The sequence below is a fragment of the Hyla sarda genome, chromosome 4 (assembly GCF_029499605.1).
Source record: "Hyla sarda isolate aHylSar1 chromosome 4, aHylSar1.hap1, whole genome shotgun sequence".
In the NCBI taxonomy this organism is placed as follows: Eukaryota; Metazoa; Chordata; class Amphibia; order Anura; family Hylidae; genus Hyla; species Hyla sarda.
Window position 1 is genome coordinate 76529752 of NC_079192.1, and position 14649 is coordinate 76544400.

Here is a 14649-nt window from a genome sequence, read left to right on the forward strand (position 1 = left end):
AACGGATCTGTAAAACGGATGAATTTTATAGTGTGAAAGCAGCCTAACTCTGAGAGAGCTTGTGGCTGCCTTTAGTAGGAGGCAAAAGAATATCCAAGTAAAGTGTAATCTGGGCTTCACATAAATGGGGTTGTTGAAAAGACAGGACTTCAGGGTAAACGGGAGATCACAGCTCAATACTTTCCTTGCTAGGGATGTACTTTTTCCCAAAAGCCCTGGATTCTAGGGCAGTCCCAAAGAAGATGTAAGAGACCAGGGAGAGTATATTAAGAGTATATTAAGTCTACAAGTCTGCAGGTGTAAGGATCTACAATCCAATTCAAAGAGGCTGTGTTGGAACGATGGGTTGGACATGGCAGTGGTCAAACCATCCTAGTGTGGGTGTGAGAGAAAAGATTTTGGCAGTGAGGATGTGGTGACCAGAGGGAACCTTAGAGGAACATGTCCTCCAAAGTAGCGTAGTGAATGTCATAGGTCCGAGAAGAGCATTCAGTGGGGGGTTGTAGGCAATCGTCCAGTAGAGAGTGTGTAGGTGGACAGCTTCTCAGTCTCCATCCATTTGGTGTACACGGGTAGTGTTGACCTTGCTGCGATCCTGCACAAATGGGTAGCCTTTTACTTGAGAGGCTCTGTAAAAGAGGAGATGGACTCGGATGGAGTGGTATCTATTCAGCTTACTTCTATATGAGCCCAGTGCTTCTTGCTTGCCAAAAGACCCAAAAGGAGGAAAGCTGAATAATTCAAGTGCTTACATGTGCTGTCCGGTACATCAGGTATCCTACTGTTTGGAGGTTGGGGGATTAGACTAAAGCTTCTACATTTAGCCAAAAGAAAGAAGTCATGAAGCAATTTCCTGTGTTTTCTTCTCCTTTATAGCCCACAGCTTCGAATGTCTTTCATTGTATTCTCCACAAGCGGAACTACCTTAATGCATCTGACAGATGACAGGTGAGCAGTAAAACTCTAGACTTGCGTTTTGGTGAGAAGGCTTAACTAGATTTAATTTCTTCTGTAAAACCATGCATTATAGAACACTTTTTTATATTTGTGAGCAGTGGACGTGTCTGGCATTGTAGCTTTGGGCTTTTGGTCCATATTTTTCAGCCATTTACTGCAGAAAATAAGGCTCAAAAATGGTGCGAACAAAGCCTCAGAGCATGTTCTGGTAAGGCGCATTTGCTGCAGATTTCTGGAGCAGCTTCCACTGCTGTATTTTTTTCTGTACCCAGCCTAAGAATATGTTCACACAGTTAAATTTCTTATAAATTTTGGCTTTGATTCCATGTTAAATCCACATGGAACCTGTACGAAATCTATGTCCTAATGTTTTTCTTGGCATGTGCTGTAGTTTACAAAGAGATGATTTTTTTTTCTGTGCATATTTGTAAAACAGCCTTGTGGAATGGTAAGTTTGCATTCTGAGAAAAAAAAGTGATACTTTTTAATGCAGATTCCATGCAGAAATCTCATTGAGTAGTCTGGAAACAGATTAGCCCCATTGAACTGAAAACAATAGAAGGCTGCTATATCAGAATTTCCGAGCGGAATTCCATTTAGAAATTCTGTTTAGTGAATGGGCCCTAAGTATATCAAGTACTGATGATTAGTGAGATGACACTTATCCAGTTAAAAGACAAAACTGTGAAAAAATATTAAATACGGTAAGTATCAAAAATGTCAAAAAATGGTGCGCATAAATAATTAGGCCGCCATCTGGTTGTAATTATTAAAGTTCACGGATCTCTTCACTAAAATAATAGGTTGAGCAAACATATATAATGCACTATTGACGTATGTGCTAATTTACATCGGCACATCATGTTCAACGAATCCTATTCATTATACCTGGATCGTTGATGGTCGGTCTTATTTCATTGGCCTGATATATGTTATTTACAGTCCGTTTGCAATCACTAGGAACACATTTTACACTGTCCCGCACCTAAGTATTCTTTATGTCCAAATGTCCCATATCTGTGCATATGTTGATGTCCGGTAGCTGGTTTCTATCCCAAAGGTGACAGTCCTATAGATACCATTCAATAGTAGAAATCTAGAGAGAGGAAGGAAGGCGCCTCATGTGCAGGATCAGCAGGTCTTGTCAGTGGGGGAGGGGGACGGTAATTCCCAAGCCGCTTACCAAAGTTGGTTGTGCGCCCACACACAACAAGGTAAAGTAGAATGGATATAAGTATTGGTCCACTGCAGCCCTCCTGGGTAGAAGTAGAATCAAAACGGGGTGACCGTAAATGCGCAGCGAAACGCGTTGCATCTAATAAATCCATTGATTTTATCTGGCTCCCTGATGGTTCCTCTCTGCACCGGACTAACTCCTGAATTTACGGTCACCCCGTTTTGATTCAATAGTAGAGAAAAACTTGGCACAGCTCGCCTAATCACTAGCACCTGTCATCCACTGCCTCTGCTGGCTAAACCATGTCTGGTGGTGCTCACTGGTAATGGCAAAGTCCAATGCAAATATACAATTGTAGAGAGAAAAGAAAACCAGGGCGACTCACCATGTACGTATACTTCGAACCATGTAGTCTTTACAGTTGGGCCAGTTGAAGCATATCTTGCGAAACGGCACCGGAGCCCCGAACGAACATCCCCCCGTGTTCTGTCCACCCGTGTCTTGCACTGTTTATACCCTTGATGGACTAATAAAGAAGTTCGAAGTATACGTACATGGTGAGTCGCCCTAGTTTTCCTTTCTCTCTACAATTGTATAGTCCTATAGATACATTGTGCAAGACTTATTACTAAAGAACCTAATATCCCGGACTTGATTCCGCGTCTGTATCTCCAGCTTAACAGTTGGTTCAACCGGGAGGACTGGATAAGAATAAAAGTGAAGTTTTATTGTCACCTCACTAATCATCAGTGCTTGATATATTTTGGAGTGAGGAATTATTGGACATTCACTGAGTTACACACGGATCAGTGCAATATAAGCCTAAGTATACCCTAAGCATTATAGTAAAACATTTACTCATTTTTTTTCCTTGTTTTTTTTTTTGACACAGAGAACAGATCAAGCTGGGGCTGGAGGACCTACAGAAAGTTCTCCCTGGTGGAGACACGTACATGCATGAGGGAATTCAGAGGGTAAGAATAAATATGAAATATTTCCAGACATGTTTATAAGAGTAAACGTCCTTGGAGCACTTCCTAATCCAACTGTAAAAGACTTACGGTATATTACGAGTCATGTGACATCTTGGGTTTTACAGTAATTATATTTTATATATCCATGTAGTACTTTAAATGAACACAATCAGACTGTTTTGAATTAGCTGTGGGACTGAATGGTTCCTTAACACCTTAAAGAGGTACTCCGCCCCTAGACATCCTATCCAAAGGACCCCCGCGATCTCTGCTGCGGAACTCCAGACATCTGGTGCATGGAGCGAACTTCGCTCCCTGCCAGATGACTGGCGATGCGGGGTGGAGGCTCATGACATCACGTCCACGCCCGCTCGTGACGTCATGTCCACGCACCCTCAATGCAAGTCTATTTGAGGGGGCATGATGGTCGTCACGCCTCCTCCCATAGACTTAGATTGAGGGGACGTGCCCGTCATGGGCGGGGCATGGACGTGACATCATCACCCAACTCTCTAAACAAATGGCCATCCGGGGGAGGGGGGGGGGCCTGTGGAATGCCTGCAAAATGGCATTGTTACTGCTCAAAAACAAGCCAAAATTGGCTATTTGCCTATTAGCACGCGCACACATTTTTTAGGGCAAGAATTCTTACAGCTGTAAAATATATTCTGATTCTCTTTTTGGACTGACATGACGAAAAAAACAGTCATTCCAGCCATAAAATTTAAAACGACCATTTATTAGACATTTATAGTTCCTATTTTACGCTGCATTTCCCAGCCCACAACACAGATTTATAAACCCATAAACACAGAAGCCTATGGATACATTCACACAGCGGAATTTGCGTGCGGAATCTGGCAGAAAAATTCAGCTTGGACATTCTGTTACATGAAGTTTACATTGTGGTTAATGGAATTTCCACTATCCCATTCACACAGCAGATTTTACAATGTGGAATTTCTGCTTCAGAAATTCTGCATTCCAGATCCTGAAAAGAGAACAAACATGTCAATTCCTCTTGTGGAATTGAGTCAGTGGGACTCTCCAGAATTCAATCTAGAACCTGTCTGTTAAGTGCATGAAATTCTTCATAAATTCAGCACAAATTCTGTGCACATTCCACACGGAACCCACAAAACTGCAAAAAATCTGCTACAAGCTTGGCAGAACAGAGTCTGAGTGGAAGCACAGAACATAGCCTAAGGCCTGATTCCGAGTGCGGCCAAAAATGGCAATGTCTACGGAGCTGAAATCAGCCAGAACATTGAACAAGTTTGAAGTGTTTTGAGCGGATTTTCCTGGCAGAAAGTCTGCCTTGAAAATTCTGCAGTGTACACTGTGCAGTGGAATCCCATTGCCAGTAGAGTTAGGCCAGACTAATGTGCTAGCTACGGGGAGGACTTCATGACAGGGTTGGACATGACTGGGATAGAAGAGGTTAAAGAGTTACTGGGGAGGTCAAGTGTTAAGGTTCAGGGAGAGGGTAAAAGGGGGAGGAGAAAGTGAATAAGGGGTTTGATGAAATATTTGGTTAAGGAAACGGGGGGGGGATTTGGAGCAGAGAGAACGGGGGGGGGGGGGAGCAAAAAAGGTGTGGATAAGAAGGGGGATATATAAAGCAGTGAAGGGTGAGGGGGACAGCTATTTTGCGGTGTCCTGCTGGAATTAGGTTAATCTTCCATCTTCCTGTCCTTTATGTTTAGTGCAGATTTCTCTCCTCTATGTGGGGGGGAAATGGGTTCCCTTGGGGGGTCGGTAGGAGTCTAGCTTGGGAGGATGTCTTATACTGGGGGTTAGTTGAGTGCTGGGAATGGGTGATTGGTCACACGGGCGTTTACATTTTGATGTCTCAGCAGTCTGAAGGGAGGCAGGGGGCCCTGGAAGTTGGTATTCATAAAAGGTGGTTGGAGGGAACCTGGTGGGTTTTGGACTCCTTTGGGGAAGGCGGTTAAGGGTTGAAGGCTGATGGTTCCTTGGAATTCCAAGAGAGATGGGAGGCTTAGGCCTGAGGTTATTAGTTACCTGCCTCTGAGCCAGTGGGATTGGCTGGAGGTAAAGAGCCTACGCCGGAGGGAAGTGTGGGGACCACCAGTTGAGTGGCTGTGCTTTGAGGACCACCTTTTCCAGGTCAGATGGACCTTGTGTGGGTTGAGATCAGGTTTAGTTTTTTTTATGTATATGTTTTGGCATAATGTTCATTTATAATAAAACAGCTGCTATGGCCAATTCAATCCAGTCCCGGTGTCTGTCATTATTATGGTAAGAAGGGCTTGGCAATACTACTGTCATGGGACTCTGCTGAATCAGAATTTCCAAGCGGAATTTTAAAATTGAATTACAGTGTGAACTTGGCCTAAGGCTCCATGCACACTACAGAATTTCCAAGCAAAGAAATTCTGTTCAGAAGTTCCTGTGCAGCAGAGTGCCATTCCTTTAAATGGGATTGCACTTTACAGTGCACACTACAGAATTTCATCAACAGAGCTTTCTGTAGCCCTGGGGTAGCATCTGTATGTGTCTATTTCTCTAGTTGTTTACTAGGATGAAATTGCTCCCAGTTTTTTATGCATGGTAAATACTACATTCCTCCCTCTAATGTTATAATAGAAAGGTAATGGTCCCGGGGGTTACATGACTGTTATTTTAAAAGGTTGGGCCAAAAATCCTCCCAAAATCTGCAGTAATTAGTAACACACTTTGCAAATGGGCTGATCCAAAAATGTGGTAATTTCACTGCCCATCTGATGTTTTACAATAGGACTTAGTTGGGCACTGGAGCTGGGTCATCTTAGGTCATAGTCTAAGCCAGTGGCCTCCAGCTGTTGCAAAACTACAACTTCCAGCTGTTCGGGCATACTTGTTAAAGTTCTGTAGCATCTGGAGGTCCACAGTGGTCTGGAGACCACTGGACTAAGCTATTAAGGAAGTTAGATAATATATATATATATATATATATATATATATATATATATATATATGCACATTTTCTGGTGTAAATACAATGAAAACCATTGCCTTCAGTCCATAAACCATATTGATAAATACGGCAAAGGGGTACTCCGGTGGAAATAAAAAAAAGTGTAAATCAACTGGTGCCAGAAAGTTAAACAGATTTGTAAATTACTTCTATTAAAAAATCTTAACCCTTCCAGTACTTAACAGCTGTTGTATGCTCCAGAGGTAGTTGTGTAGTTCTTTCCAGTCTGATCACAGTGCTCTCTGCTGACACCTCTGTCCGTGTCAGGAATGGTTCCTGACATGGACAGAGGTGTAAGTAGAGAGCACTGTGGTCAGACTGGAAAACGCTACACAATTTTCTCTGTAGAATGCTGATAAGCAGCTGATAAGTAAGGGAAGGATAAAAAATGTTTATAGAAGTAATTTACAATTCTGTTGAACTTCCTGATACCAGTTAATTTGAAGAAAAAAAATTCCACCAGAGTACCCCTTTAAACCTTTCTGAAATGTTCTTACCAAAACCTGATCACTAACTGAAGTCCTAGGCTTAGTATATATTTAATATGCCTTTCCAATCTCTATGGTTTCTTCCCATTAATCTAAAAGTTGCCAAACTATACCTTATAATTGCTCTTAAAGGGAACCTGTCACATTAAACTTGCAATCTAATCTCCTAACATTATGTAGCACATTAATATATAGTCTGGTGAAAAAAGTTCAGTTTAACTTGTATGTCGTTCATTTAAATCTCTGGTTATTCTGGTTTATGAGTCCAGTAGGCAGTTCTAAGTAGAACCACCCAACGGACTCCTAAACCCAGAATGAACAGGAATATAAACAAATAATTTACAAGTTATATAGAATCTTTTTGCACAAAGCTCCGCTCCTCCTGCTCTATAACATGATGTGAGTTGATATGTATTTTATGTGACAAGCTTTAAAGAACCACTTAAACAAGTAGAGCACTTTTTTTTATCAAATAGGTATATCTTACTAAATATTTAAAGGGGTACTCCGCCCCTAGACATCTTATCCCCTATTCAAAGGATAGGGGATAAGATGTCAGATCGCCGCGGTCCCGCTGCTGGGGACCCCCGGGATCCCCACTGCGGCACCGCGCTATCATTACAGCTCAGAGCGAGTTCGCTCTGTGCGTAATGACGGGCGATACGGGTGACGGAGCAGCGTGACGTCATGGCTCCGCCCCTCGTAACATCACGGCCCGTCCCCTTAATGCAAGTCTATGGGAGGGGGCGTGACGACCGCCGCACCCCCTCCCATAGACTTGTATTGAAAGGGGTGGGCCATGATGTCACGAGGGGCGGAGCCGTGACATAACGATGCTCCGGCCCCTGTACTGCCCGTCATTACGTGCAGAGCGAACTCGCTTTGTGCTGTAATGATAGAGGGGTGCTGCAGCGGGGATCCTGGGGCTCCCCAGCAGCGGGACCACGGCGATCTGAAATCTTATCCCCTATCCTTTGGATAGGGGATAAGATGTCTAGGGGCGGAGTACCCCTTTAAGCCCATAACCTAAAATAGAAATTGATGGAAAACCCTAGATATAAGGATGTTTAGAGATTTGTTGGGAATAAGAAACACAAATCTTTCTGCCCAAAATTTTAGAATACTGAACTTTTCAATATGCCTACTTTAAAGGGGTACTCCAGTGGAAAACTTTTTTTTTTTTTTTTTTTAAATCAACTGGTGCCAGAAATTTAAACAGATTTGTAAATTACTTAAAAAATCTTAATCCTTCCTGTACTTATTAGCTGCTGAATACTACAGAGGAAATTATTTTCTTTTTGGAACACAGTGCTCTCTGCTGACATCACGAGCACAGTGCTCTCTGCTGACATCTCTGTCCATTTTAGGAACTGTCCAGAGCAGCATATGTTTGCTATGGGGATTTTCTCCTACTCTGGACAGTTCTTAAAATGGACAGAGGTGTCAGCAGAGAGCTGGTCATGATGTCAGCAGAGAGCTCTGTGTTCCAAAAAGAAAATAATTTCCTCTGTAGTATTCGGCAGCTAATAAGTACTGGAAGGATTAAGATTTTTTAATAGAAGTCATTTACAAATCTGTTTAACTTTCTGGCACCAGTTGATTTAAAAAAAAAAAAGTTTTTTTTACTAGAGTACCCCTTTAAGAATTCTTTACAATATTTTTTAGTTTATTTGGGTCCCTCAGCTATTTGGGTCCCTAAGCTGGCACAATGTCTTCTCATCTATATAAACGAGGATGAAATGACCATAAAAAAAGGAGTTTTGTCCGGCGCAGAAAGGAACCGCCAAAAGGCAGGATAAAATCAAGGGATTTATTGAATGCAACGCGTTTCGCGTTGCATTCAATAAATCCCTTGATTTTATCCTGCCTTCTGACGGTTCCTTTCTGCGCCGGACGAAACTCCTGTTTTTATGGTGATTTCATCCTCGTTTCTACTCTACTAAGGAAGGCTGCAGTGGACCGACTTATACACTTCACGCTAGACCTTGTTGTGTGTGGGCGCACAACCAACTTTGGTAAACGGCTTGGGATTACTTCCCTTCCCCCCACTCACAAGATCTGCTGATCCCGCACATGAGGCACCTTCTTCCCTCTCCCTAATTCTCATCTATATGGATGATGCATCATGAGGGCTGGCCAATCACAGGCAGCTGTGGTGATGTCACCATGGACGGGCACATGACACTGCAGGGGCCATTGATTGGGCCACACTTTAACGTGATGGGTATCACAAAGGCATGAAAGCAGATATGACAGGGAAACTGATCAACAGTGGCGAGGAAAAACTAACCAGTGTACTTTTGTTTCTCTTTCTGTCAGCAGGATACTAAAATAATTTTGATTTTGTCTGATTTATCCAGGCTAGTGAACAGATTTATCATGAGAGTCACAAAGGTATGTCCTACATAATCACTAATATATTTTATGTGCCTCTCTTACACCAGGTCTACTTTTGCTCTACTCTTTGCAGCTATCTTACAATCCTACAAAGTAATATTAGTGTAAAACTTAAAGGGGTACTCTGGTGGAAAACCATTTTTTTTAAATTCAACTGGTGCCAGGAAGTTAAACAGATTTGTAAATTACTTCTATTTAAAAATCTTAATCCTTATAGTACTTATCAGCTTCTGTATACTCCAGAGGAAGTTCTTTTCTTTTTGAATTTCTTTTGAGTCTGACCACAGTGCTCTCTGCTGACACCTCTGTCCATGTCAGGAACTGTGTAGAGCAGGAGAGGTTTGCTGTGGGGATTTGCTCCTGCTCTGGACAGTTCCTGAGGTGTCAGCAGAGAGCACTGTGGTCAGACAGAAAAGAAATTCAAAAAGAAAAGAACTTCCTCTCTGGTATACAGCAGACGATAAGTACTATAATGATAAAAGTGATTTACAAATCTGTTAAACTCTCTGGTACCAGTTGAAACCTGTCACTTTGAACATGCATTGTGACCAGACAGCAGCAGGGTATAGAGGAAAAGTAGCTGAACAGATTGATATAAAGTTTTGTTGGAAAATATTGATTATAGCACATAGATCAAGAGTCTATGGGGGAGATTTATCGAAACCTGTGCAGAGGAAAAGTTTCCCAGTTGCCCATAGCAACCAATCAGATCACTTCTTTCATTTTTTAAAGGGCCTATGCAAAATGAAAGAAGCAATCTGATTGGTCAACTGGGCAAGTTTTCCTCTGCACAAGTTTTGATAAATCTCCCCCTATGATTCTATGCTTAGGAGTCCAGTGGGCCATCCAAATCAGTGATTGACAGTCATCTCCGTATGCAGCCTTATATAAGGAAGCAATCATTGCTACATTGTGTTTTTGTGACTTTTTGACAACGCTTGAAGATTGGGCAGGGAGGGGCAGTGGATTCATATTAAGAAGGTTGTCCCCACATGCCAAATTTACTACAATTTAAGCTTGCAAACAGGTGTGTGACATTTCTGACAAATCCCTTTAATATTTATTCAAGGGTTAACCCTTTTATCATTGGACACCTTTTTGAAATTTTAGGCTGGGTTTACACTGGGTATCCCTTTATTGTGTTCAGTGGGGATACTGGCTGTAACTTAAACTATGGGGTTAATTTATTAACATGTGCAACTTTCTTTCTTTTTTTTCTTTTTGCCTGTATGGTGCACTCGTTTGCACCAGGAGCAACTGGTCGCCTTTTATCAAGATGCCTGCACCTTTTAAAAACAAGTCAGCTAATGTTTAAGGAGCTAATGTTGAGCGAACTTGTTTGATCCTGGCAAAAGTTGCATACTAAATGCGGGCCACGCTCTGCGTCACGACTTCACAAAAATATAGATCAAACACTGCACAGCAAAATCTTCAAACAATATAGAGAAACAAGCAGGTAGCAAGTAGTTAAAGTGATTTCAGGTGTATTGGAAAATCAGGGAAAAGATGACTCTTCATCAGAATACAATACCGTATTCTTACATAGGGTCATGTGACACAGAGCATGTGTAAAAAAAAGCAAAATGTAGGGAAAAGTGCAGAATGTAGGGAAACCTTAGTAAATACCGTGGGGGGAAAATTGTAAGGAATTAAAACCCACAAAGAAAACTACACTCCACTCTTAGTAAATCAGGGCTAATGTTGCTCTATTTTTTGCACCAATTTCAATATGCCAGAAGATGTGATATAGATGTCACTTATTCCACGTAAGAAGATTAGACCGATTTAATAGGGTCAATTAGAACCTAAAGCTGAAGACAAAAATGCACTCAAAAGCGAGTCAATTTGTATTTTAGAGTATATTTTTGTCAGCCGGAAAATGTTGGCACTTGTAAAGAACTGAGGAAAAACTCTCAGCCTAGCAGTCTCAGCCTATAGTTTATTCAAGAACTTGGCTTAAATTGCCAGTTTAAACATCGAAATACAGAGAGTTATACTGGATTATATTACCTGTCAATGAAGCAGCATTCTGTTTACCATAAAAATACACTATGGGGGAGATTTATCAAAACCTGTCCAGAGGAAATGTTGCCCAGTTGCCCATAGCAACCAATCAGATCGCTTTTTTCATTTTTAACAAGGCCTTTGCAAAATGAAAGATGCGATCTGATTGGATGCTATGGGCAACTGGGCAACTTTTCCTTTGCACAGGTTTTGATAAATCTCCCCCTTTATGTGTATATATATATATATATATATATAGTGTAAAGTTACATCTTTAATATATATATATATATATATATATATATATGCATGTATACATATATATATGCAAATGCATATTTATATATATATATATATATATATATATATATATACACACACTACAGTATATATATATATATATATATATATATATGTATGTGTGTATATATATGTATATATATGTGTATATATACATATATATATATATATATATATATATGTATATATATATATATATATATATATAAATTATATAAATAAATATATATATATATATATATGTGTGTGTGTATATAAAATAAAGATGTAAGAGTGGCACTGTGTGGGATTTTGAACCCCGGGATCCAAGCGGGGCCTCAGTCCTGTGTTAGACTTGACCAATAAATCCCAAGCAATGCAATTCCCAAAAAAGACAGGGTGGCACTCCAGCAATCCAAGGTAAAAATGGTTTCAACCTACTCAATGCTTGAAAAAGACCTCATTGAGTAGGTTGAAATGTTGCTCTTCACTTTGGGTGAATAAAAACCATTTTTACCTTGGATTGCTGGAGTGCCGCCCTGTTTTTGGGAATTATATATATATATATATATATATATATATATATATATATATATGCATGTGTGTGTATATATATATATATATATATATATATATATATATATATATAAATAATTTTTTTTATTGATTTTTAAGAACCTTTTTTCTATAGGTGATTGACAAATCCATAACTTATGTTTTGATCTGTGCAGGATACAGGACAGCAAGTGTTATCATCGCACTAACAGATGGAGAGCTACATGAGGATCTCTTTTATTATGCAGAACGAGAGGTACTGATCAATTATCATTAGTTTAGATTACAGTAGTCTCCAGATGTTGGAAAACCACAACTCTCAGCATGCCCGGACAGCCAACGGCTGTCCGGGCATGCTGGGATTTGTAGTTTTCCAATATTTCAAGACCAATGGTTTAGAATACAATCACATTAAGACATGTTTATTGAGCAGATATGTCAGGCAAGATGTACCAAAATATTCATATCAATTGTGCCATAAATACATGGGGAGTGAAATATATCATTGGTTCTTTTGTGTAGTTGCTTTTCTTTACATTTATTTATTTATTTACTTATTTATTTTTTGCGTTGAAGTTTGTGGTGTTGAGGGAAACTTATGAAATGTAAGCACAATGTGTGGTAAATTTCACACGAGTACTAAGGAAGGCTGTAATATTAGAATCATGTAAGAAAGCCTTTATTTTTTTTAGCTCTGCTTGGAATGGTGTATATTTGCGAATTTCTGGACCAGCTGCAGTGTGTTTTTGGCACAGAGTACTGGTGTAGATGTACAGTAGCCATGAAGTGCCATAAAGAAGAAACAGACATCTACCATATATTTTAGATTGCTCTAAATTTATGTAGTCTTCTGCTTTTGGCCCCTATTTTGATAAATTTCGTACTATTGGCATATTTTGTCAGAGTTTAGGCGACTTTTTGCATCCTACGACACGATTGACAAATTTCACCCCATCACGCCCCCTCCCATGGACTTGCATTGAGGGGGAGTGGTGTGACGTCATGAGGGAGCAAGGCTATGACGTCACGAGCTCCCAGCACTGGCTGCAGCGTTTGGAACAGTTTGTTCCAAGCATCGAGTGGCGGAGTACCCCTTTAAGGGGATGGTAAGCTTGGGTAGACATATGACCCTTTTTGGAAATCCTCAAATGGGTTTTCCAGGCTAAATGTATCAATGACCTCTAACTCCACTTACCAGTTTGACTTTGGGCCAAACTAGGGAGCGGAGACTAAGTATTCCCCTGATTTTCACCCTTTATGCTGCTTTTGCTGCAGGGAAGATATCAGGTCACTAACGCAAGAGTGGTCCTGATAAGGTGGCAGCTGGCCAGGCAGGACAGAACGCTGTGGTGCCATGCACCAGGAATATAGGCAGGAAAGGCAAACTGAGACTGTTGATAGTCTGATGTAGCAGAACTGAGTAGCTCAGAAGTAGCCAGGTGGTGTTATGAAGTGTGGTCAACAGTCTTGATCATGCACTGGAGAATAAGCAAGGTACAAACAAAGTCAGACAGAGGCAGAGTAAGGTAACATGGGAACACATCAGATAAGATTCGCTAGTAGTCAAACTACACTGTTGCTCAGGCACCACAGTAAGAGGGAATGTGCTGTAATAAAAATAGTGCCTGGCAGGGATTAAAAGAGGACAGAAATTAGGGATGCCCACAGATCCGTGCACCCTGTGCCTGCGTGCGTGCACCATAATATGTTGTCGCCAGTGACAGTACAGAGGAAGATGTCCGGAGTCTGCAGCAAGGAGGGTAAGCCGAGCGTGCAGCTCAGCTGAGGTGAGCAGCGGAACACGCTGCCAACCGTTGGTGTTACATGACCTATCCCCAGAAACACAGAGATCAGGACCGAGAGCAAACAGAACCAGCACGATCACTATACAATGGGGGAGATTTATCAAAGTTGTCTATTTCCCGCATCAATATAGACCAACCTACAGAGTGTTAGGCCGGTCTATTGTGCGCTTAATTTATCAAAAGTCGCATGGCTCTTGATAAATTCTGCACACAGACTTCGGGATCTATAGTTTAGATTGTATTTAAACCTGCTCCAGCACGGTCTGACATTTCAACGTACTTTCGGCCAATGCGACTTTTCGCAGAAAATGCATCATGTTCTAAAAATCCACTAAAGCAAAAGTCGCAAAAAAGTCACACATATTTAGACTGCGACTTTCTGTGCGACAAATTTAGATGGGAAAAACCAGTCTAAATCCTTTGATAAATCTCCCCCAATGTATAGAGCTGACTGTCTCCAAAGCTGAATGGAACCACCATCAAGCTACAATTGATTACCTACCCTGGTCATCAATAAATTTGGCTCCCAAAACCCCATTTAATTTGAAAGAACAACCACTTTATCATAATGTTCAATGCAAGAAATACACACTTATTTGTTATTTAGATTATTTATATATGTATATGCTAATGAGCGATAGATATTAGAGAGCTCACGTTTCACATAATAACACAAGCTATGTCTAAAGAACTTTAAAGGGGTACTCCGGTGAAAACCTTTTTTCTTCTAAATCAACTGGTGGCAGAAAGTTAACCATATTTGTAAATTACTTCTATTAAAAAATCTTAATCCTTCCTGTATTTATTAGCTGCTGAATACTACAGAGGAAATTCTTTTCTTTTTGGAATGCTCTCTGATGACATCACGAGCACAGTTCTCTCTGCTGACTTTATTATAATAATAATGCTTTATTTATTGTTGTCCTTAGTGGGATTTGAACCCAAGTCCCCAATACTGCAAGGCAGCAGTGCTAACCACTGAGCCACCATGCATGGTTGCTAAAATAGACAGAGATGTCAGCAGAGAGCACTG

General features: G+C 40.8%; 1 protein-coding gene across 3 annotated transcripts in view; it reads left to right on the plus strand.

Moving 5' to 3' along the window:
* Positions 1 to 14649, plus strand: part of ANTXR1 (ANTXR cell adhesion molecule 1) — a 172475-nt gene that overhangs the window by 44337 nt on the left and 113489 nt on the right. For all 3 annotated transcript variants that reach the window (XM_056571412.1, XM_056571413.1, XM_056571414.1), the window contains 4 exons: positions 877 to 948; positions 3027 to 3108; positions 8937 to 8970; positions 11988 to 12067. In XM_056571412.1, the coding sequence (XP_056427387.1) occupies positions 877 to 948; positions 3027 to 3108; positions 8937 to 8970; positions 11988 to 12067 (268 nt within the window). The remainder of the gene's footprint in view (positions 1 to 876; positions 949 to 3026; positions 3109 to 8936; positions 8971 to 11987; positions 12068 to 14649) is intronic.